The sequence below is a fragment of the Colias croceus genome, chromosome 17 (genome assembly GCF_905220415.1).
Source record: "Colias croceus chromosome 17, ilColCroc2.1".
Lineage (NCBI taxonomy): Eukaryota > Metazoa > Arthropoda > Insecta > Lepidoptera > Pieridae > Colias > Colias croceus.
In genome coordinates, this window is record NC_059553.1 from 6322723 (window position 1) to 6348181 (window position 25459).

Sequence of the window (25459 nt, forward strand, 5' to 3'; positions counted from 1 at the left end):
ACACATGGATATAAATACTAAAGAACCATCTAATAATACATTAACATAATTAGGATCAAAACGTTATGAAAGGAAATAACTAATGATGTCCACGTAACGCATCTATTCGATCTGGTAGCTTGGAAACGCATGGCCCTTCATAAATTTTAAAAGAAACAGTTGTTTAGTTCCGCTATTTATAGATAGGTACAGTATCTTGGGAATTCTCGTCGCATCTTTTATAGTTACCAGAAACATTCCGATTATAAAAAAAACATACCGGCCGAATTGATAACCTCCTCCTTTTTCACAGGCGTTTAAAAAATAAATATAGAAATTAGTTTATTTAAGAATATGAAATCTTTTATGAAAGGCGCAATTATAATAATTAGACTTAGGGCCGATTTTTCAATCCTTGGTTAAAATTTATCCGTCCAATAAAGTATTACACGAACATATTAAAATGTCACCTGTAAACTGTCAAATACAGACAATTAGAATACAGTTTTGAAATGGTAGTTTAATACGTTATTCGATGAATAAGTTTTAACCAAAGATTGAAAAATCAGCCCTTAGGTAGGTATAGGTACTGGATAATCATTGAATAAAAATGTTCATCCAGATCTCAAACATGGGCAAAAGACATAAAAATGTACAATAGAACTTTTGTCCCACATAAACCTACACCACGAAATAAATATAACTATGACACATAATTGGTCATAAATGTAAAACTGATATAGATACTTATACTGTATACCTATATGTAGGTATGTTTGCACATTGCTAAATATATTAATAATTGCAATTAGCATAGAAACGTTACAATACATTATAATAATTAAGTATACATAACATACTCATTAAAACTGCTGACAAATTATTATAAACTAGTGGACCTAACTAGGTCTCACATATCAACGCGTACCTACTTATTTATAAAAAAAAATCCGAAAAAATGTTCAATAAAAGCTTCCTGCAAAATACATTTACTACTAATTAAATTTCTAACAACTGCGTTGACCTTACCAGATCATAAAACTAGGCCTCATAGAGCAGTTTAGTGCGTGTAATAATAGTGTTACGACTTGGCACATGCTAGGCCTATCACCTGATTTCGGCTGCCAATTCATTAAGATACTGAGTCATTGACTGTTATATAGAAGTTGCATAATCTCCTGAAATATCACACACGTAACTAAAGCATAATTTGTCGAGCACACAACAAATAACTTTACTAGAAGTAAATACAGTTTTACTAGCAAAGTTGTATATAAATATAATTTTCATAGACACTAGTTAAATTCACTTTCCAGTGAATTAATAAAAAGAATCATATTTCTTAAATGATTTTAATTAAAAAGTAAAATTACATTATACGTGTTATTATGAGCACGATGCTTCACAATATGTTTTTATTCTAATATTATAATTTAAAGGAATAAAACGTTCTCACGAACGAAAGCACACCGTCAGCGCTTCACATTACATGTAGCGTAGGGTTGTCACATAACTCCTCCCCCCGCAGATCCGCAACTATTTTAGGACATTGAGTGAAAATGTTGCGGCAGGATCAACTTCTGGGGCTGATGTTTTCTGTGTTTTCTGAATATTCATTTTCTTTAATTTGTAGCGACGATAGCACAGGAACATTGAAGTGGCCGCTGCGCTCAGTAGCTAAAGATGTAAAGTGGTATTGTCGTATGGTAGATGGAGTGCAGTCCCAAGGTTTTTTAGCGTTCTCGTCGGAATATTACTGATTGGTGCAATTAAAATTTTTGTAGGTGTATCTTTAATTTCATTATTAATATTTGTAATAGTGAGGTCGTCAGTACGTAGTAGACATGTGCGCCGATGCTCATTTGACCGGCGGCGGCGTCTAGCATCTAATTTGCCGGCGGCGGCGGCGTCATCGGCGTAATCGGCGTGGATGGGGAAAATGAGTAAAATACGCCTAAATCTCCATTAAATTTCTTATTTATTTCCATATAACATCAATATGGCGTTTATTTGAGATCACACATTGTATAAAATCTAAATTATATTAATAACAAAAAAAAATCTTTATGGCGACAATCAAAATCAGAAAAAAAACAAGGAATTATAAAATAGAGAAGTACTCACTCAACCGTCCACATCATCTTCATCAAACTTTCTTTTAGCTTTGTCCCAGAAGTATACAACTGGTACCTACTGGTATTAGAAACGATGATCGTATAGTGGCCGAATGCTGGAAATATTTTAGTGGATGTGACCCCAAGGATATGCTCGACGGAAACATACTTCGTTATTGGATGGAAAAGAAGGATAGTCTGCTATGAGTTATCCTTGGCTGTTTAACTGCGTTAGGGCGATATTGAGCGTTACCGCCACGAGCACACCAAGCGACCAAGTTTTTTCAGTCGCAGGATTAACCATTACGGCTAAAAGGTCACGGTTAAGTCCTACTTCAGTCGACAGAATAATATTTATACATGCCAATTATGACATGTGCAAGAAACAAGTACAAAAGGTAAAATAATCTTGTCATTTATATTTTTCTCTTAGAGCGAAAGAAACTATCTCACTGTGCCCATTCGCCTTCTTTTCTTGTATATCAGACTCCCTGACGGTTTCTCGCACAAAGCAGATATAAAGGAAACTCTCGTTTCCCCTTTTTCCTCAAGGTCTTTGTCAACCGACATTCCTTGGAAACGGCAATCAAGAAGAGCTGCCGCGATTGTTAATTTATTATTAATTTATTGAGGGGGGGGGGGGAGGCAAGTATCTTCGCCTCGCGGCGGTGCTGAAGAAAAAAACTCCAGACGGCCGGAGTCTAGGGCGACTGAGTGAGGTACCTACGGACTATCCGAGCGTTGTCCAGCAGGACTGCCCGCTGTATCCCCACTGTCATGGGCTTCACCGGTAAATCCAACCTCCTTAAATATTGTTTTAAGGAGGTAGGAACCAGCCCATTGGTGGACATAACTATGGGGATTATCTCGGCAGACACACCGTCCCACATCTCGACAACCTCGTGCGCCAGATCCAGATATTTGAGCCGTTTATCTGACTCGGCCTCAACAAGAGTGTCGTCATGTGGAATAGTGATGTCTACCAAGAAAATCCTAGAAGTTGCTCGGTCCACCACCACAATATCAGCTCTATTCGCTAGAATAGTCTTGTCCTGTTAATTGATTATTATTATATTTTAAAATACTAAGTAAGTATAAGTGTAAGATAGAGTGCTTTATTTTTAGGGCTGATTTTTCAATCCTAGGTTAAAATTTATTCGTTGAATAACGTATCCATTTCAAAAATGTATTCTAATTACCTGCATTTGACAGTTTACAGGTGACATTTTAATATTATCGTGTAATAATTTATTGGACGGATAAGTTTTAACCAAGGATTGAAAAATCAACCCATATATTATATACGCCGATGACGCCGGAAAAAAAATCGGCGGCGTCGGCGTGAGTAAAACGGCCGGCGGCGTGCGCCACGCCGATCGGCGCACATACCTAGTACGTAGAGAGCAGTTTGTAGGTAACGTTGCTATGAAACTGCCTTGGAGATGAAGCTATTCCTTACGCTTGCAGGATAATTTAACCTTTGTGAGATGAGGAAAAATAATGATGTAGTGACTGTCGTCCAATTTCGCCATTGCTGGCTTAGTTAATGTTAGGCAGGTGGATTCACAGTCGCTGGATATCTCTTGCGTGGTGATGAGTTTTGCAATACAGTCGGGTGAACTTCTTGTATGATGATTTAGGGTCGACTTCACATAGAAACCGATTGCTCTTCGATTGAACTTCGGGCATTCAGCCTCTATGTGCACATAAATATCTTTATTGGTTGCTATATAGGGATAGGGAGGTATGATGATATGATTTGTACGATTAAAGTGTGAGGAGTTATAATGGGGAATCTTAATATAATTACTATCCTATTTTTACTAAAGTATGATCCAGTGCGAATTATTCGCGGAGATCTACATTAATAATTTGTTCTGAATCGTAAAAGGAACGTAAAGTAACTAATATAATACTTAATATATCTATCCCTAACATAACATGGTGCGCTCGCGATGTACGCATAAAAGCTAAACTATCCTCTATATTTCTTATTACTAAAAGTAAATCATTAATATTATCGTCTAAGGAGTCTAGGAATTGCGCTAATTCTGTATAGAACCTAAACCATTTATCAATCTACGTTTTACACTGGTTTTAAAGCTTCTAACAAGGACGATGCCTTATCCAATTTTTCGTTTAAATGTTGAACCCTAATTTTATATAGTAATAATGTACGGTTATAATAACTAATTGGTTGCATATTTTAATGAATTTTGTTAATACATGGGGGTTACCATCAAAATCTGGGACCACCCTTAAGCATTTAAAAATTTCTTCCGTGTCAAACGACATATTAAAACTATCAATACTTCTAATACTATCAACTAAACTATTTCTCGAGGACTGTTGGGTATTAACAGCCTCGGTACCCCGGGATTTCCTAGGATGGAAAATCGTGAAGGTTTATTCTAAAATTAATATAGGAATATAATATAGGAAAGCAACACAATAAAATAATTCTGTGCAACTCACATTGACATGGTTTCTGTATCGATGGCTGGATACTGCTGATGTTCTGGATACTCGCTTGGGTTTTTAAAAAAACCGGTCGGCCGCGCGGCACCTCGGAACCCATATTCATTTCGGATATCTTCCCGCGGGCGACCCGAGTATCCTACCGACTGCGCCAGTTAAATTCACTTTCCAGTGAATTAATAAAAAGAATCATATTTCTTAAATGATTTTAATTAAAAAGTAAAATTACATTATACGTGTTATTATGAGCACGATGCTTCACAATATGTTTTTATTCTAATATTATAATTTAAAGGAATAAAACGTTCTCACGAACGAAAGCACACCGTCAGCGCTTCACATTACATGTAGCGTAGGGTTGTCACATAACTCACTAATAAACACTATGTTTAATCTCTCATCAATAAAACCTATTTTTCTTCATCGAAAATAACTTAGCGCAAACTCTGAATGAAGCTAATCGTAAGTGCCTATTCATCTGAAAATAAACTACGTCTATGGCGAGTATAGATTTTTATTTATAGTATAGCAATATAAATGAAGTTGTTCTGTTAACAGTTTTATTCGAGCAATGATATATGAATGGTGTAATTCTGAAAACTAAAACACGCTTTCATTTAAAATGCGTTCATTTAAGAGCTCTAAGAAGATTCCTTTGTAATAGAACCAAAGCATGCATGATTATCGAAGCTGGCTCATTAGCATCTAGTTCTTTAATTAGTTCCATTAGTTAGGAACTCTTGAAATATTATTTCCTGTAGAAATATGGCATTTCCGCGTTATTACAGGCGGAAAAGGAGAATTTTTAACAAACGACGACGGAGTTTGCATCGTATTACCTCACTAACTTTATACATTTAAGAGCTTCATTAAAAAGTTATACGGTATATTTACATAGTAACAGGTTATCCTGTTAAGTCTCTGAAAGTAAACAGACTCTTGAATATGTTTACTTTATGCCTTTTCATGCGATGTAAAAATCGTCAACAACAACGTCGTCTATTGCATTTTGAAAAATGAACGTTCAAAGTATAATTTCACTTTTAAACAATTCAAGTGGAAATGTACTCGACATAAATGGAAAAGTAAATACCAGATCAAAGCCCAGTCAAGTTTCTAATCCACAATGCGCACGTGTATGGAGGATGGAATTTCATATTTATCTCTCGTGTCTCTATCATAACGTAGCGCAGCGAAAACTGTGTCATATCCAGGCTAAAACAAACATTTACACGGCTCGATAAAATATAAATTCCATCATAAAGCAGACGGCGATAATTCACCAGTAACAATAAAGCATGGGCAGAAAATAGACGTGCCATTTTGACGGCCCCATAAAAAATATCCGTTAACACGTGGTCGGTTTTAAAGGGCAGTACGTACACCAAAAGAATCAGTCCCTTTTCCTTGAATCAGATATGACTTTATTCAACTTGTAAGATCTTTTAAGCGTAGCTTCGTTAGTATATATCTGGCTGAATATTTATTTTCATTTAATATTTAAAAGAAAGTTACTTCAAAAATACATTATGATTTTAGATCCATGCTCGATAATAAATACGATCAAATATGTATGTACATATATCGTCGTAAATGCAAAGTATTCCATGAACTGTACCCTCGCTAACAATTTAAACCTTTACCCCTAGTTATCCATCTATTGGGAAAAAGGCTCCAACCTTTAAGCTTCATTTTTACCTCGAACGTCACCTGCGGTGCTCGTCTGTCGCCCAAGGGTGAAACAAAGGCTTTTTTGCCCTTTACGTAACAATAGCGACATGGGTGGGCTAGGCTACCGCCTCACAGATATAAACACAACAGGAGAGTAAGTCACATACATATTTATAGCACCTCAATACTGGGAATGACAACGATGCACATGCAGCCAGCACGTGACTTCCGCTGTCGAAACGGTAGCATTTAAAAATATCTCATTATGAATGAGTGAAATCATGGCAAGTGAAATAAGCTCCTAGAAATATCGTCATACTTTTTTTTTAATTGAAGTTACGCTTGTAATGTAAAGCAGCAGCTCAGTGTAATTTATACTTCTTAATCGAGTCGTATGTGATTTATCTTGCATAAAAAGGCTTTCAAAATATGCTCACCTAAAATTTATAGTATCCCCATTTCTCTTTATCGTAGTTTCCACGGGTTTCATAAATGCCGCTTGAATTTCGCAGTCCTTAACAGATTTTGTCAAAGTATTCAAAGGAAAGGTTTCCATTTTCGCCCAAATCCCGGTTGGACTGCTCAAAAGCTCTTAATTTAAAAATAAGCAGCTATTTTGGGTATCAAAATTTATTGTGGGACAAAATATTTTGTATTTATCATAGAAATTATATTTAATTTACTAACCCATATTAAAACTATGGGTTTTTATGATCCTTTGGCTTCAATATGTTAATTAAAGGTCGCTTTCCGTTCTGTTAAGGTAATTGCTTTAGCAAGGAAAAAGGGTGAACAATTTCGCAATCTCTATGAAGCCACTGCACCATGTTATGTATTTAGGTTAGCAGGGATAGCTGGTAATCAGGTTTGATACAGCTTGAATAATTCAAGAGACAGCTGATTGAATATTAACGATGAAACTTCGGACATAAACATGAAGCTATCTACAAGTTGCCTGTCTTGTTATAACGTGGGTATGGAGGTGAATATCATAACTAATCTCAAGTTTTAAAAAAAGCTAGTTGATTAATATAATTCTAAAATAACGAGACAGACACACAATCGTAGAATATTTTAATTGCTTTTAATAAGCAGTTAAAAGTAAAATTAAAGGATTGTCCTACACTAATTTTATGAATAAGAACTAGACATTCCTTTCACTCTGTATAAAATGTTTATTAAATCATGACCCTATGAATTTTTTGTTTCAAAAAATTGTAATTAATTGTTTTTGTCTTGATACAATACATCCAAAGTTAAATAAACCACGTTATTATGTTTGCCCAACAAATGCAGGGGACCAAGTTTCTTTTATGAACCGTTTTTCGATTACAGCCGTCCCTATTTCTTTGCGATTTATTTTTGTTCCTTCCTTATTTTACTTTGTAATAGCCGCACGTCGGTGAAAAGTTGATAAGTAAATATAAATTTCATTTTGCAATATTACTTCTCCCCGCGTTCATTGTAACCGCAACATTTCATGACTATAAAGGTCACAGAAACCGTAAGGGCTAGGCTCATTTTGTAAGAAGATATTATTACACACATACATGTATAATTAAGTATGATTATACGCACTGATATAAATTTTGACGCAGGTGTCTCTTATAATTGAGCTGGAAGCAAGCTTACGTCGCAAATAAAAGCATTCAAAATCTCCAACGTCGCTAAAAATGCATTAAATTGCCACTCGAATCTAATCAGTAGTGGAATGTTTATGGTTCGTCTTGTTGTTAGTACTAGGTAGTTATAACATGATTATTTTGAGCCTTTCGAAAATACCAACAACTCCATTACGTAGGGCCCTATTGTTAGTAAACAAAATTCCTACTTCAGATAAACTGTAAGTTAGTACATTGCACAGCGAAATGTTAAATTCGGTAAGCTCTCATAGCGGGGGAAACTTAAGATTTAGTCGAGGGAAGAGATCCATTGTACCAACCCTCTAACTCACCCCTCATTGGGGCTGCCATGCTCAAAGGGACCCGGAGCTGAGAATACAAGTACCTAAATACATTTGTAATATAACTTGTAGTTTAGTTTGACGCACGTTGGTCTAAAATTTACGTTGTAAATCTTGACACAGTGGCAAATTCAAATACGGGTTACACTGCCCGTCAAACGCGACGTGCTCAATCCTTTGGTAAGCCATAGTTACTAGTTAAATGATGGAGGTATGGAAATAGCTAGAAAGGCGAATTGAGTAATCAATGATAATACCTAACGGTAATATTTACAAGCCATGATAAAATCAAACATCATGATTATAGAGAGAAAAACAAAAATATATGAGCGCCTGCGGGCGGGAATGTTAACTTACGGACTACCTGCCCGTTTGCTTGTTCAGAGATAAAAGTAATACATCTAACTTTCTGATAGGACACAAATGATAAAACTGCCTGTCTCGTGGCCGTTAGCACATGGCATGGCCGTTAGCAGATGTCTTTTGCATTTATTGGCAGATAGATTTTTACTGCGCAAGCAGGTAATCTTAACCTATGTTGCAGATGACTTTTTTACCTCTGAAGTGTAAATGATTTATTGTTACGGTATCAGTAATATTATCGAATCTTAGTTTAGCCTTTAAGCGTGTAATTTAATCCTATTTATAAAAAAAAGACTCGTTAACAATTAATTAATCATTACAACAACAATCCTAATTTGAGGTATTCACTAACATGAAACTATTAAGAGAAGCAAGCTAGGCAAACTAGTTGCACAATAAAGTTCATCGCTTCTGGGAAAACTAACAGTTTATCGATAACAGTGATTTATGAAGCTGGGCTTAGTATGAACGAGCTGTGTACACAATACACGCTTAACTGATTTTAGTAGAAACGTTTGTGGCGCTAATTTACATAAATATGTATATGTTCCCTATAGTTTTGGCTTTACGTGACACTATTTATGCTTTGTCATTCTACTCACATAACTACTTAGTATATAACGTGTACTTATGAATATTTTGTCGGACCCTAATTTGATTTCCTAACTGTTTCTTCATCCAGACACGATGTCCTGAAATTCATTTTGTACGTGATTCTTACATTTTTATTCCATGTAATTTTTACTGTACGTTATTACATTTTCAATCTACAATCTCTCAGCACATCTTGAAATAATTGGAGTGGATTTGTGTTTACATTTAGCAAATCGTTGCGATATTAAACATCTGTGAGAGACTACAGCGCATACACAAATTGCTTGATTTACGATAATAGTACCTTAGTAATGAATTTATCCCTTTGCGCGTTTGGAATTCGTGTTCATATCTTTAATATATGTATATAAATCTCGTGTCACAATGTTTGTCCTCAATGGACTCCTGAACCACTTAACCAATTATAATAAAATTCGCACACCATGTGCAGTTCGATCCAACTTGAGAGATAGGATAGTTTATATCTCAAATCGTTTTAGAGAAAGCGGGCGAAGCCGCGGGCGGTAAGCTAGTACATCATATAAATATGTTTTGTTTGGTTTATTTTGCAATGCATCGTTCTGTATTTCAGAAGTAAAAGGTTGAACTCTAGTTTTGAATTTAACTTTACACAATTTATTTTAAAGTATTCGATATATTATTTTCTACATTATTAGTCTCGTTCTCATCGATTCGTATACAATTTGCATTTGGCATCCCGTCGGTTGAGCAACATAAGTTGCTGTGGTTGCGGTTAGACTACTTACAGTTAAGTTAAGTTGCTTCAGGTTGGCTTGCCGTATCGATACTGAATTAACAAAGTTTATCCGTTATTTTGGGCAATTGTTTCAGTTAATTTTACAATAGCTTGATCAGGTAATCCTTATGGTTTTATTTGTATGTAATAAAGTGGTTATTTAGCCGTTCTGTCGTCAGAAGCTGAAGGAACAAGAAATAAGATACATATTCTTTTATCTTGGTTACTTGTACCTACTCTATCCAATAAAACGGCCACTTATTTTATTAATATATTCAATAAAAACCCCCTTCCTCAAGACGACATCTATGTAGAGCAATTTATTGCAAGGCTAAGTTAAGCCCTCTTTGTATCATTGCGCTATTGTCTACGAATATACATGTAAGAACGTATGGCCATCTAAAATAGTAAAGCATATATAGGTCATCAAACGAATGCCCCAGTATATCCACAAATCCATTAGCCGTACTTGAATAAGTTCGCAACAGCTAAAGGAAGGCGATCAAAAGCTTCTATTTATGTATAATTATGCGCCAGCACGCGCCTTTTACTGTGTAACAGTATCAGTCGTTTCCGTTCTGTTCCACCCCACTCTAGCTGTATTTATTACTCATTTGTAAGCGATATTTTAAAACGCTCCTCGTGTAAACAAGCACATGGAGTTATTAACAATTTCATAAAACGTTTGATCCTTTTTTGGCTCTTATTACTAATGACGCACTGGCCTTTGTAACTGGACCTTATATTCATGTTGTTTAATATAGATAGTTTAGTATCGGGATAACATAACTTAACTTCTAATGAAACCTAGAAGTCTATCGATGCATTCTACAAAGTATACTTTAAAGATCGGAATGCGTACGATCGCGTAGCTTATTCATACAGAAACAATATTATTTACTCTATCAATTAGTTAAACAAACAAACCACTCAACAGCGAATCATTGTAAATGTTTGTCAACAGATCGAAATGAGTTTATGAGAGCGACGCGACCCGGGACGTCGCCTGGTTCGTGATGGGGCACACGAGATATGTGGCCTGTGCTATACTCCTGCTCTGTCCGTGGGCACTGAGTCGGCACGATGATGACTTCGCGTTTGATAACAATGAGGAGTTCCAGGTATGAGTTTGGATGTTCTATCACGTGTGATAACGATAAATTGTGGTTATGTAGATGTTTGTAGAGGCAAAATTAAAAAGACCTAAAAATTCCAGTTTATAGAAAACTAGTAGTCCGACCCGGCTTCACCCGTGGTACATATTTCGCAATAAAAGGTAGCCTATGTCCCTTTCTCGGGTATCAAAATATCTCCATACCAAATTTCATGCAAATTGGTTCAGTAGTTTAGGCGTGATTGAGTAACAGACAGACAGACAGAGTTACTTACGCATTTATAATATTAGTATGGATTTTACATTTAACCATTCTATAGATCTGGATATAAAGTATTCTTAAATTTACACTTTTTTGTAAAATAACAAAGCAGACTGTTCATTCATAACAATATTAACTACTTCATAACAATAGACACTACAAATATAACCCATTTTTTGTATTCCAACCCTTTTAATATTAATGAGTAGGTAATCTAGATTTTTTCCGTTGAAACACACTGAATTATTCACATATACCTGTTCCAGCTGCATGACCTTTTTTAATTATTCAAGTGTAGTATCAATATGTGAAATAAAAAAACATAAATGGGCGTAAAATTAAGTACTGTCCTACATAAAATATTATGGTTCTATTTACATAATCTATACTAAGGATATGTTACACAGGTGGAGCTGACAGCAAATCATTCAGAAATAGCAAAAAATGGCCTAAAAAGGTTATGGGGTGTTCCCGACACATCGGCCTATGTGGGACACCTATTCAGGATGGAAATCCCTAAAGAAGCGTTTTCCGGAGAAGTTTTAGCGTATAAGGTACTGCTTTTTTATACATTTGAATATTTTACTAACACTTTATTTCTCTACAGATCATTTAATGAACGAAATTGGTTGCCTAAAGCAAAATACGTTAATGTTTAAAACCATCCTTTTCTTAGAAATTATAATTTTAAAGGCATTATAATTTTATAGCTCTCTCTCAGTTTAATTAGATTCTGATCCGTGGTCCCTGTCTTTTGTTTGAATTTCAGCGAGCTGAAGTTTCTCTGCCCAAATAACCTGTTTGATGTTTATGTTTACATTGTATTGCTCATATTTACCTCCATTATACGTATAACTTATAAGGTTTTGTTCTCCATTTGAGGTGAGGGCCTACGCTGTTTGCCTTAGATCATGTAGATAAACTGAAATGAAATTGTGTGTATTAATAACGAAACAGAGTCAAATACAATTTACGTGAATATTTGCATACGTTATTTAAGTAAACGTATTGTTTGAGTAATCATTTTTATATTAAGATTCGGATGTTATTCTTACTTCGCATTATGTATCTCGAAATATTTAGCCTTAAGCTCCATGTCTTGACTAAACAACTCCTTAATTAAATTTAGTTGAGTTGGTCAATAAACCGTACGTATTTATATAAGCAATTGGGAACTAAGGTTTATTGATTTACTTCTATTGTTCTTGCATGAACAGTTTTGTATGTGAAGATAATCAATCCCAGCAATGCCTTAAGTTTTTAAATAACTAATACGTTATTGGAGCATCTTCAGCATTATGCGCCAAACACAAAAGTAGGTAGGCATATAGATACGTTGATCGCATTAATAATAATCATTAGGTAGGACCAAGACTTATTCTGCCTAGAATTATTTCTGGGTTTGAAGTGAAAGAGATCGTCGACTATCTAAGAAAACTTTCTTGATTCTATTGATCTAACTATTACACTAGTTAAACTATTACAATAAAGTAAACAGGTATCATAATGAAGGACTCATGAAGATTGTTCCCGACACCATCAACGTACAAACGCTTCTAATTCGAATATGATACCAACAACTATTTTCTATTATTATATATATTCTAGGTTCGAAGTGAAGGCGGTCGTCGGTTACCCAGCTGGCTGGCCGTGGACACGAAGCACGGCCTGATCAGCGGGGTGCCGCAGAAGCAGGACGTCGGCTCGCACGCGTTCACCGTCACCGCGCACGGACGGACGCACGGGCTAACCGCTACCGATACGTTTACTGTTGAAGTTAGTTTGTAATTTGTTATTTATATTATTATGAGTTTTATCATTAAAATCATTATGCACGTTGTTTTTATCATCATTATGATCATTGTTTTCATCATCATCATTAAAATCATTACTGTCGTCACTAGCTGTGAACTGACTGGGTTCGAGTTGTACAATCGATTTGTAGGTCTCATATGATTTAAAGGATGACATAAATCAGGTCCTCCGTCCAAAGCAGAGCATTTTCATATCAATTTAAGTTTTTGCGAAAAAAAGTTCCATTTATGTATACGCCAAAGATCATGCAAGTCTATTTAATCATTAAATTTTAATGGTACTTAGATACATAAAACGTAACATATAGATAATTGTTTGGAAAGTAAACAATTCCATCATCCTGAATGGTATATTAACAAGTATTAATTTTTAATTTAAAATTAACGCCAACTCAGTAATATTAATAATTTTTCAAAATCGCAGGTAAAGAAGGCAGAAGAGAAGCCGCAGTCAAAGTACGGCACATGTATCCACAACGAAAATAGACTAGTGTTAGTTATACTGATCGACGCGGCCTTCCACAAGATACTGCCGAGGCACAGGATACGCGCGCTCATGGAACTGGCCAGCTTCATGGCGCTTGATGGGGTGAGATTTTAGTTCTTAGTCCTTTGTGATAAAGGTGTTTTTCGTGTGTGTATAATTATTATATACAACCGTATAAATTATAGATTTGTATTACCTTTAAGGCGTGGTTGATTTGGACATAATTGTGAAACAAATTTAAAGTTAATAAAAGCCGATTTCTATGTCTATCTCCAAGAGTTTTAATGTTTTATGCTGTGCGGTATTATGAAAACACTTTTGCCTTTATTATTAATTTTCAATAATACCTTGTTCTTTTTACTGGCTTATGTGTCGACATAATTAAGATGTCTGTTATGTGCGTTCCGAAAAGTGTGACAAACAAACAATTTCCAAATAATACTTACATACGTATAGGCAAAAGGGCATGCACGCCTCATAGAGTAGATTGAAAGTACATTAAAACAACAACCATATTTGTTGTTTGTATTTAGAAAAGTTCACAAAAACATGGGAATTCCCATAAAGGAAAATGAAAGGGGTGCATTTGCTTTCTAAAAGCCGAAAAAGAATCATTTGTGCCAAATGTCAAGTTCAGCTCACAGCTTCTTTGTTTCGAGTTGTGTTTGCTATTGAATAGTTTTCGCTTATATTATTCGCCGTATGTCACCAATTGTTTGAAATCTGAATGAGCCAGACCGATGACAATGTCGCAATACTTATTAAAACGTAAGATGGAATCATGATGGAATGTAAAAGGGCTATTGATAATTTATTGTAACATCGGTCCGCCATGCTTCAATCGACTTTAATTAGTTCGGTTAAAGTTCTACGAGGGCGCTCCTTAATTAACGACGTAATTGAAATACCGCGTCAATAAGAAACCTTTGCCAACTATATATTACAATTTACACGCCGTTAATTTTTAATGAATAAATAATTTAAGTTTCAATTAATATATGGGATTTAGTACAATTGCCTGAGCGCTTCCTAATCATATTAGCGTTGGTAAATTCGAAAGGAAACGTGCATTCCGTGATTTGACTTCTAACAGATATTTACAGAGAGCAATCACGTTTGTCTCTCTCCTTTACAATGTGAATGACAGTGACACACGATATTCGTTTAGTCAACGTATTGTGCGTATATGCACGCACTCGTTTGCATGCGTGATGCTTGACCCTTTATTAAAAAAATAACTCAAACAGTTCAATGGCCCATCTAACGATGCGATTTTATTTAACGTTCTATTGTCATTGACGTTTATTTGCCCGTGGTGATTTATTGCGTTGAGTCTTAACTGTTTTGTGCGTTTAACTTATGACCATATTATTATGATACGGATGTTGAATATTATATTGGTTTTAACTAATGGCTTATTTGCGTTCAAATGTATTTTTTAACGTATCCTGTTTGACGAATGGTAGTTGAAGTCGACACGGTTTTAGATACAAACATTTTTATTTAAAAAGTATTGCCACTAAGAAATGAACGTCGGATTCGCGCATTACCTTATAATTTTCACAATTTTTACTCTATCTGTGCTATATAACGTTACTTCGTACCAAATTTCAAGATTCTGTGTTCACGGGAAGTTCCCTGTAGGTTTTGTTCCTTTGCGAATGTTAAATTTGCAAAAAAATGCAGAATTTGATTCTATAAAAGAAAACATGATAATAATTAAATTAAATGTGTTTCCAGGACGAATTCTGGATGGAGCCATACAAGTCTGAGCACTCGCACGGCCACTCGGTGCTACTGAGCGGGCCCGGCACGACCAAACGCAGGCACAGTGAAGCTACTACTGCGATTTTCTTGAATGTAAGTGATTTTCTTAGTACATAGTAAGTTTTACATTATAATTTCAGTTTAAGTATGATGAAAATATAAAATGGTATTATATATACTTTAAAGAAAAAGATTTAATTTTAAGCATGTTTAATATTTCTTCTTCAAATAAATTAACCAAATTTTGAAAATAGTTTTGCAGGAAGAGATAATGTACCTAACTTACATTATTCCTAAAAGACATGGGCTATATTTTTCGTTTCATTTTTATCTTGTTTTCACCCGGTTGAACCCAGGACAAACGACTAGTTTATTTAAAAAAAAATTGCTAGAAATTTTGAGTTTATCCATTTTAATCTATTAGTGAATCTTCAATAATTTTCTATTTCTCTATTCCAGGTGGGTTGTGGCGAAAAACTATGGAGTAGGCACAAAGTGTTAGTAGCTGGTCTTCGAGAGCAATCTCGAGATGGTACTTTGCATCAGCTCTTGCAATTGCCAGTACTGGGCTGGAGACTGTTAGGTATCAAACCAACGTACAGGCTTAAGAGACAGGTGAATAATAATATTAAATTTAAAATATTTAAAAATTTACTTCCTAGATATATTTGTTATTCAGAGTGAAGGAAACGTGTTATTAAGACAGGAGTCTTATAAAAATAATGTTCATGAATAACAATTGGAAAGTCAATTTATAAGCTATTCAATATACTAATCTGGGGCCGTATTATGACCTCTTATTTCCAGACAGATTACGCCGTGAATTGAACTGACTGGCAAATTCACATTATGATCGCAATAACCAGCCATGAATATTGCAATCATAATCTCTTGATGGAGAAAATTTAAAACATAATATTTTTAAATTTGAATGAACTATAATGTGCTAACAATATTTTCAATAATTCAAATTATTTCCGACTTCAATTTAACTGAAATTTTCATGTCTGAGAGAAACATTATAATTTCTTTATCTCTTTTTCAATAATAAATACCTCGAACACAAGGTAATCAATCAAAATTTTATATTTTCTTACTCATTATTATATAAAATTCTAGTCGCCCCTCGAAGGCTCTGGGGACTACGACAACTACGACGGTGAAGATGATCCAGCGGAGTACAGCGGGTATGATGATGATGATGATGACTTTGACAACATTGATCTAGGACCTGTACCTGACTTGGTGAGTACTTGTAGGAATTTGTTTGAAAAAGGGTGATGTTTTTTTAAGTTAGCAAAAAATGGATCTGAATTCATAATCGTGTGTAGGTTGGAATTAAAAGTCCTGAAATTTTATAAAGTCTAGTATTTGTGGACAGATCGTTAATTGAGAATTTAACATTGTTTATGTTTAGAAAAAAGATCGTATGAAATTAGGTTTTAATTTTATACTATACATATAATGAAAGTTTCATTATAATAACTTTAAAATATTTAATGTGATACGTGTGTCGATTCTTAGATAGAATTATACCTAGTATGATTACAATATAATATTATGTCACAATATCCAAATAGTATAATACCTAGAAATTATGTTATACGGAGAAAGATCAGTATTCGCTATAGTCTATAGATAAACATACTTTTTAGATCAGAATTGGGTAGAAAAAAAAATTGAATTGTAAGTTTTATAGAAAGGATAGATTATGCAAATGCCTACATTACATAATTACGGCATAATTGATTATCAATATATTATGTATAATCAGCATAAGAACAAAAGGGCCAGCAAAAATGCCACCTTTCAAACACAATTCATTCCATCCAAGAACCACCCTTACATTATCCATTACCATTCGCTTACATCTGCATATACATTTAACATACCCACTATTTATTTACAGCATTATTTACAAGTGATAAATAACTGCGTTAAAAACAATCGACTTCAAACTTGCACTTGCAAAAATGCCCATTAATAAAAACTACTGGGCCTATCCGAATAAAATTTTTATGGGACCAATTCGACACCATCCCGCATCGAACAAAAAAAGAATCACGTAAATCGGTTCAGAAACCTCGGAGTAATCGGTGTACATAAAAAGTAGTACATAAAAAAAAACATACCGGCCGAATTGATAACCTCCTCCTTTTTTTGAAGTCGGTTAAAAAGAGACCTACAGCCAAACAATCCTGGTTTTTAAGTACAATTATTGTATGCATCATGTACATTAAGTGTTCTGTAGTATTCCCACAGCATGGAATGTTGAATGACATAGCGTCATCAAATCATTTATCATACCTATCACTTACATACAATCTAAACGCTTTTTATCCATCGCTCAATATATTTTGTTGCTTACGAAAGTCAGACATCTTTCATTCATTTCATTTGCACTCGTGTTAAGGTCTATAAACGTGTTCCAGGTGTCTATTTAATCTGTGAGCTTGTGTGTGGTTGATTTATTGTGTCATGATAAATACTAACTTTAATAAGGCCTCGATTTAAAACATTGAATATATTTAATAGTAAAATTTTGATATGTAGTGTAATTTATTTCTAAAAACTTACTGTTTATTGAAAATGACCTAATGCCGCTTTATACGAGTAAAAGGGACTAGTAATAACAATGGTCTCGCTTTTCCAATAAAAAAGACAAACCAGTATCAAACACTTTATTAAAATTATAAATTAGATCTGATCGATTCGATAATTATATTAAATGTTTTTATCTGCTCATCAAAATTATGAAATGTTCGATGCCTTATTAGCTTAAAATCAAAACCACATCTATACAAATTAATTAACATCGGAACGCTTTAAATATCCACAAACAATTGCCACTAACTAACTACAGTAACCTACACGCTATTTAATGTTTGGGTTGTTGTGGTCATACATACCTCCATGTACGATCGGACAGATAATTTATTTTGAGGCCGTTTATTATTTACATTATGTGGTAATAGAACAATCACGACTATTTAAACGTTAATAAATCAGTTGAAAACTTTTCGGTATATGTAATGATATTAAAGAGTTCTTTCACGTTATAAATTAATATCAAAGCCGTTTTAGTTTGCAAAAATTGGTTAAATCAAGTAATGTGAGTTGCTATAGTTTAAATAAATGGTCCACATGTACGTAATCCACGGCCGCAAAGCACATTGTCACGCACGTGGCAGTACTAACGTAGTGTCGCGCGGGCAGGTGGACCCCCCCACTCCCCCGCACCCACACCGCCACCACCACGGCGACGACTTCGCGGCACACACCACCACCGACACGTTTCAGACCGAGCCCGCGACGGAGGCCACGGAACCCCTAACCCCCCTCACCTCGCTCACGCAACCCCCTGACCCCTCCCCCTCGCCAACCCCCGACCCGACCCCCAACACCCAAACCGACCCACAAACCCACAATACGTCCCCCCTGACGCCGGCCACGGCCACCACAGAGGACGCCGTCTCTAACTCGTATACAACAGAGGTTTGTCGTCCGCATGTCTGCGTGTTTATGCACGATGTAGGAATGTCATGTGGCGTTTTGTTTGTTCATCCCGAATTGTTTTTAACACGTATGTACTAGTAGCTAGTTTAGATTTTTTCTCCGTCGCTATATATTTTATTTTGTTACGGTTGTGTGAGTTTTGGTTATGATTCTAATGGTCATGTTATGTAGTATTAGTTAATAGATGTGTGTTGAATATTAATATTGCATCGATATCGTTATTAGTATGAATGTTCACTGTTTATAACATTTTTAAGCTCTTTTTCTCTCTTTTAGATATATTTCGGTTAATATTTTCTTATTGAAATGTTTAATCTCCAACAGGATCACAAAGTGAAAATCACTCCATATTCGGAGACTGCTTCAGAAGCAAGCAGCGTTAGCTTCTCGAAGGAACCAGCTCCCGTTAATAGAAACCTTGATGAACATTCACCAATAGTTATCGTCCCAGAAGATATTACAACGTCAACTGAACCCGAATTGGTATGCAATTTTCCTAAAGCAGTTTGTTTTTCACAAAATCTAACTCACGTGTGTAGAATTTTGAACACTAATCTATCTTGAATGGGATTGGAATTTCTTAACATGGGTTATTTTAGTTCAGGATGCCCATCAACTTCACAATGTAGATTAATTTGTACATACATCGACTAATATATCACGTAAGGACAACGCATAAAAAGTAAAAACATTTATTCAAAGGACATTTAAAAATGTGTAGATGAATTCTATCTTATTTTGTATGCAAAGCTAACGTTCCAAAATATGTTTAAGAGAATTGATTTACAATTTACAAGAAACTATCTTTTTAAACTTTTGCTTATTGTAAACAATTCAATTTTTATAAATTTCAAATAAAAAAGCGTTGTCGTTACGTAATCACAATCACATGTGTGAGCGTCCGCATGGCACTTTCAGCAAACAGTAATAATCCGCGCATCCAACGAACTACCACCGGTGTCCTCCTCCGAACCCCCCACGTCGCCAGCAACCACGGAAATAGAGACGCCGGCAACGACGTCCACGTCAACAACGTCGACGACATCAACGACGTCAACAACGTCAACGACGTCGACGACGACGACGACGACGACAACGCAAGCGCCGACCACGTTGCCAACGGTCACTTTGACCACGCCCACTACGGTTCCGACAACACTGGAAACGGTCACGGAAGAGGTCACGCAACAGGTTTGTCACGAACTTCCTGAATTCGATCCACACTCGATACATTATAGTCAAATAGTTAACAAGTCATTTATCATTGTTTTAACGTCATATTATCATGGTGAGGGATATCGTATAGTTTGGATCGAAAGATACAAGTGGAGGTATAACCTAGCTAGAACTCTTAACCTTTGAATGGATTGGGAATAATTTGGCCTGTGACTTTTCAAAATTTAAAATTTTATACCTACGTAGTGTTAAGAGTCGAGTTTAATGTGCATATGCGTATTTTCTTCAAATATCACAAGCACCTCTTTTTGCTTTTTGCAAGGGTGTGAAATTTTTCTTGAATCAAACATTATTTATTTATTTTAAAAATCTTTGCGTAAATAAATATAAACACTTAAATATTGTGCAACGCAAATAAAAAAAACGTAAAAAAATCAAGTAGTTGTACAAAAATGGTAATATAAAAAACAAATATACTAACTCACAAAATAAAATGTACCAGGAGAGCATAACATCATCGGAGAGGACGAGCACAATAGTAGGCAGGACTACGGAGACGGTGACGTTCGCGATGCCGATCAACCAGCCGCCAACACTCAAGCATCATATGAAGAAACTTGCTATCACCGCTGGAAAGGCATTTAGGTATAAACTTCAAAAAATAATTATATAATTTATATGCTTAACTATCTTGTGGAATTGTTGAAATGATGTAAATACTATACCTTTCCATACAACACAAATAACACTTCAAAATGTATTGTAGATGATTTTGATATTCATCATTCATGGTTGATGTCATGGTCATCACAAATGTTTGTTTTTACGCAAAATGTATGGTCATGGATGGTCATCACAAATGTTTGTTTTTACGCAAAATGTAATAATCAAATTAAAATTTGCGGTTTTGACTCCTGTATTTCCATTCTCATTGAACAATATAGAATACATAATTAAGCCAATCATTCCTTTTTGTATTGTAAAAGAGGTAAATAATATGAAATATGAATTACAGATACATCATCCCCGCCGACCTATTCACGGATCCGGAAGAAGGCAGCAATCTTACATTTACTATGTATGAAGCTGAAAATGTGCCACTAAGCAAGAACTCGTGGATACAGTTTATCCCGTCAGAGAGGGAGGTTTATGGCCTGTAAGTATATAGAAATTAAAAATTAAAAGTAAACTTATAGTTTACAAAAGTTAATATTATTTGTAATTGCATTGACACGAGGACGCTGCCGCGTGTTTCCATATTCTACAAAAATCCTGTATCTATTTGCCTCCTTGCAATGTGATAATTGTTCCAATAGTCGATTTTTTTATACTAAAATTTATACCTTTACAAGTAAACCAAATATGGATATTAATGTAAAGGATTGAAATAATAATTATGCCATTCACATTTCATATACAATATAAAAATATATATTACCTAGATTGTACCTACGACTTTTATTCAAATATTATAAACCCATTTAAAATCATTGAGATAATATACGTATGGAGGAGACACCACGAACAAAATCTGTTCGCCATTTTTTTGCTCTAAGTTTTAAAAATTATTATCTAGTTAGGTACTTACCGATGAAAAGTTATTCCTTTGCACTTTTCCGTATTATTTGTATTATTTGTGCAATATCGTAACACACACCAAGGCATATTTGATGCGTTTCACTTTAAAACAAATAAAAAATGAGCGTGCAGTTAAGCCATATGGCTTATGGTGAGCGGAACATAAGTGATGTTGGCGGTGTCGTCTCCATATGTATATCTCAATGTTTAAAATACTTTTTCCCAGGCCACTCGAAGCGCACGTGTCCCGCTGGAACTTCATAGTGGAAGCGCAAGACAGCGAAGGTCTCGTAGCTAGAGGGCCCCTTGACATCACAGTACAACAACACAAGAGTGCCAGAACAATCAACCACCAATTCACTATGGAATTTAAACTAATGAAACAGTACACGAATACGATAGATTGGCAAATACGAGCTCTGGAAGGGATAGTTAATCTCTTCAGGGACACGGATATGGATCACTTGACAGTGCTTAACGCGACGGTTAATGGCGATATGTGCGAGTTTGTGTGGACTAATGATACGCTGCCGAAAGATCCAGCGTGTCCCATGGATGATATACATCGGTTGATGAAGGTGGGCGTTGTTTCTAGTTTGGTGTTATATAACTCATATTTATTTTCATTAGTTGGTTGCAAATTTATACAACCGTTCGGTATATACTTCCGATATCTGTGTCAAGTTTGCAGAACTTTTGGAATTTTTTTCACGACCATACAGCAAAAAATAATTTAATTGCAATTTTAACAATTTTCCGGACTGCGGACAAGGTTGCAAAATGAGATTTATTGTCGTCCCAATGTACCATTCACTTGACCGAAGTTTGAAAACTTTTGGAATTATTGTGAAATGATTGTTTTGACTGACTAGGACTAGAGTAATCGGTCTTTTTTGAATGAAATAAATATTTTTTATGTTTTCTCGAGTTACTTTTGTTTTTAAATATGCTGGTAACAAAAATTCTGTTTTGATTTATCACAAATACCTACCAATACCTACAGCGAGAGACGCACGTTTAAATCCCGTCTCATGATCGATTTTTTTATATTACAGATAATGGAATCGGACACAGAAGCGGGCAGCCCGTCGGCCGGGCTCTCCCGGGCCATGTCCCCCGAGCTCAAAGTGTCAAGTGTGCGTTGTCGCGGGCTGGGCCGCTGCGCCGCGCCCCCCGCGCCGCCCGCGCCCCCCTCCCCGCCCGACACCTACCCGCCCGTCACGCGCAACCAGGTCGACCATCTCACCGCCACTGTGGGACACCTGCTCGTGTACAAGGTGCCCGAGGTGAGTGTGCATACATACATACATCACTACATAGTATAATATTGTGCGTCTACAGAAAGACATTGATCTGTACTTGTACAGAGTACACACCATACTTATGCTTGTTATAGATTAGTGCCGGACATAAGTAGACACGCATGCATCTATCAAACATATTATGCTCGTGCAGCCTAGTCCTTGCAGTCGCATACACACTGTTTGTTATTTGCAACGAACACAAAAGATCTAACAAAGAATATTAAGCATATCATATATTTCACAAAAAATATTTAAACTTTTATTTCATCTTCAGGATACATTCTTCGACCCAGAAGACGGTGGTACCCGCAACCTACACCTCTCGCTGCGATTCAGCGACCGCTCTGAACTACAAACATCACACTGGCTACAATTCGACGCTAACAACCAGGAGTTCTATGGTCTGCCGTCCAGTAATGATGAAGGCAGTGTGCATTACCAACTGGTAAGATGATTTGATCATAATTTAACTTTGTGTACCGTAAATTTTAAAAACTTATTATTTTTAATGTTATCAAGGTTAAATTGATAAGCAGAGCGACATTCATTTTGCTAACGTAATTAATAAAGTTAAAAAAAAAAAACTGAAAAGTATGTTTTTATGAACAATAGGAAAAGCTTGACAATAAGAGAAATTTTATTTTATTTATATGCAGAATAAAAACTTGACCGTTATTTTTTAGTCGTAATTTTAATAAACTGTGTAGAATTGAGCAACCTTAGCAAGATTGCTGTTCTACACATAATTAATCGTTAAATTGACGATTGTATTAAAAATTAATTGAAAATGATAAAAAAAGATGTGTTAAACGTCTCCAAGGCTCAATCTCAATTAAAATTCCAGATCGCTGAAGACTCAAGCAAAAAGAGCGCATACGACAGTCTCATAGTGGAAGTAGCGAAAGCCCCAACCATCCGACCCACAGTCGAGTTCCAAATGACAATGGACCCATCTCCCAATCTCATGCAAACTGCGGCCAATAAGCGCAAGATTGTTGAGAAATTAGCTGCTTTGTTCGACCAGAAGGAGACGGATAATATCAGGATACAGAGCATTAGTGATAACCCGCCGACTATTATATGGTGAGTGTGATAATTGGTGTTATGGTAGTGGTTGTAGTTGTACTGTATTATCAAGTTTACGTAGACTTTAATATACGCTTGCTAAATGTGAAAAATAATGTTCTTGTGATGTTTCAGTACAAAACTTTCACCTATTATTAAATTTTAAACAAAAATACATTGAAGATGTGACCATCTTGTTGTTGTTGTTCTTGTTTATGTTTTTTTCTAATTCGCAGTAAAAAATATCGCTAAAAGGCTAAATAAAAACTTGATTTTTTTTTTCATATTCATGATCGATTATTGTGGTATGATATCTGACCCTATTGTATAAGTTCAGAAAACGTTTTCCATTTTCTTATGAAAGTCATGCGATCGTGCTACATGTATAAAGCCCGTCCAAGGAGAAGCGATACCAAATGTAAACAAACCACAGTCAAGGTCATTCGGAATAGCAGGGGTGCGTAACCTTTTTAAAGTTGGATTTAAATATATTTTTATTAAATATCCGGCAAATTGTAATAATCCAAAAAAGGATAGTCTATTTTATAAATTTTATCATAATTTGAATTATTGTATAATGTAGTAGTAACTAAAACAAGAAATTAACTAAACTTAAACAAGAAATATAAGAATATAAGAAATATAAGACATAGTCTAAGACGGCCCTGACAATAACAAAACTTTAACAAATAATTTGTATCACCACGAGCGCGTTCCGAAACAGAATAAATCTTTTTAAAATTGCCGGCCGAATGTTGGCGAACCCGGCTTGACTTGTCATGTGAACAACCGGGAGAACGAGACATTACGGCAACTGCACAAGATGGAAAGAGATAGATATTAGTTTGTCAACGCCACAGTTGTTTTCAAGGTGAATGACCTTTCGTATCGCTTCTCGTTGGCCTTCCTTTAGTTGTTATGTAACTTATCTAACATATTTTTAACATAACATCTTCGTTTATAGGTACAACACAAGTCTACCAATGGACAGATGTCCGAAACGAGAGATCGAAGAACTACGCAACATGATTATCGTCGACGAGAGGGGAACTATGGGGGGCAACCTTAAGGAAAAAGTCGACCAGATCTTCGACAAAGACCTAAAAGTGATGTCCATACGACTAATACCGCTTGGTTTATGTGCGGAACAAAACACAAAGACACCAAAAGCAATGGTGCCGCCACATTCGAGTGGTGCGGTGAATAACAAGACACCAAACGCTAGTCCGGAGTACTCGGACTATTTGGTGACGTTCGTTATACCGGCCGTAGTGATTGTTTGCATGATTCTGCTGGCCGGGATCATTGCGTGCGTGCTGTATCGACGACGACGTACTGGTATGTTTTTTATGTGATAAATATTACAAATTACACTTTTGATTATGTGAGAATTGTCTATCCTTACATATTTTTTTTTTGCCCTTACAGAGAAAATTTATTATAGATACCCAGTTTTT

The 25459-nt window shown here is 35.5% G+C and overlaps 1 protein-coding gene across 3 annotated transcripts in view; it reads left to right on the forward strand.

Annotated features, from left to right (window-relative positions):
• Positions 1-25459, forward strand: part of LOC123698850 (dystroglycan 1) — a 70067-nt gene that overhangs the window by 42662 nt on the left and 1946 nt on the right. For 2 of the 3 annotated variants that reach the window (XM_045645635.1, XM_045645634.1), the window contains 16 exons: positions 10884-11040; positions 11703-11849; positions 12904-13071; positions 13534-13698; positions 15337-15456; positions 15823-15978; positions 16483-16608; positions 19204-19362; positions 19798-20070; positions 20558-20700; positions 21071-21211; positions 21860-22211; positions 22689-22919; positions 23212-23382; positions 23782-24020; positions 24967-25340. In XM_045645635.1, coding sequence (XP_045501591.1) covers positions 10936-11040; positions 11703-11849; positions 12904-13071; positions 13534-13698; positions 15337-15456; positions 15823-15978; positions 16483-16608; positions 19204-19362; positions 19798-20070; positions 20558-20700; positions 21071-21211; positions 21860-22211; positions 22689-22919; positions 23212-23382; positions 23782-24020; positions 24967-25340 — 3070 coding nt within the window. In that variant the 5' untranslated portion in view covers positions 10884-10935. The remainder of the gene's footprint in view (positions 1-10883; positions 11041-11702; positions 11850-12903; positions 13072-13533; positions 13699-15336; positions 15457-15822; positions 15979-16482; positions 16609-19203; positions 19363-19797; positions 20071-20557; positions 20701-21070; positions 21212-21859; positions 22212-22688; positions 22920-23211; positions 23383-23781; positions 24021-24966; positions 25341-25459) is intronic. The other variant, XM_045645636.1, reaches the window with a different exon arrangement.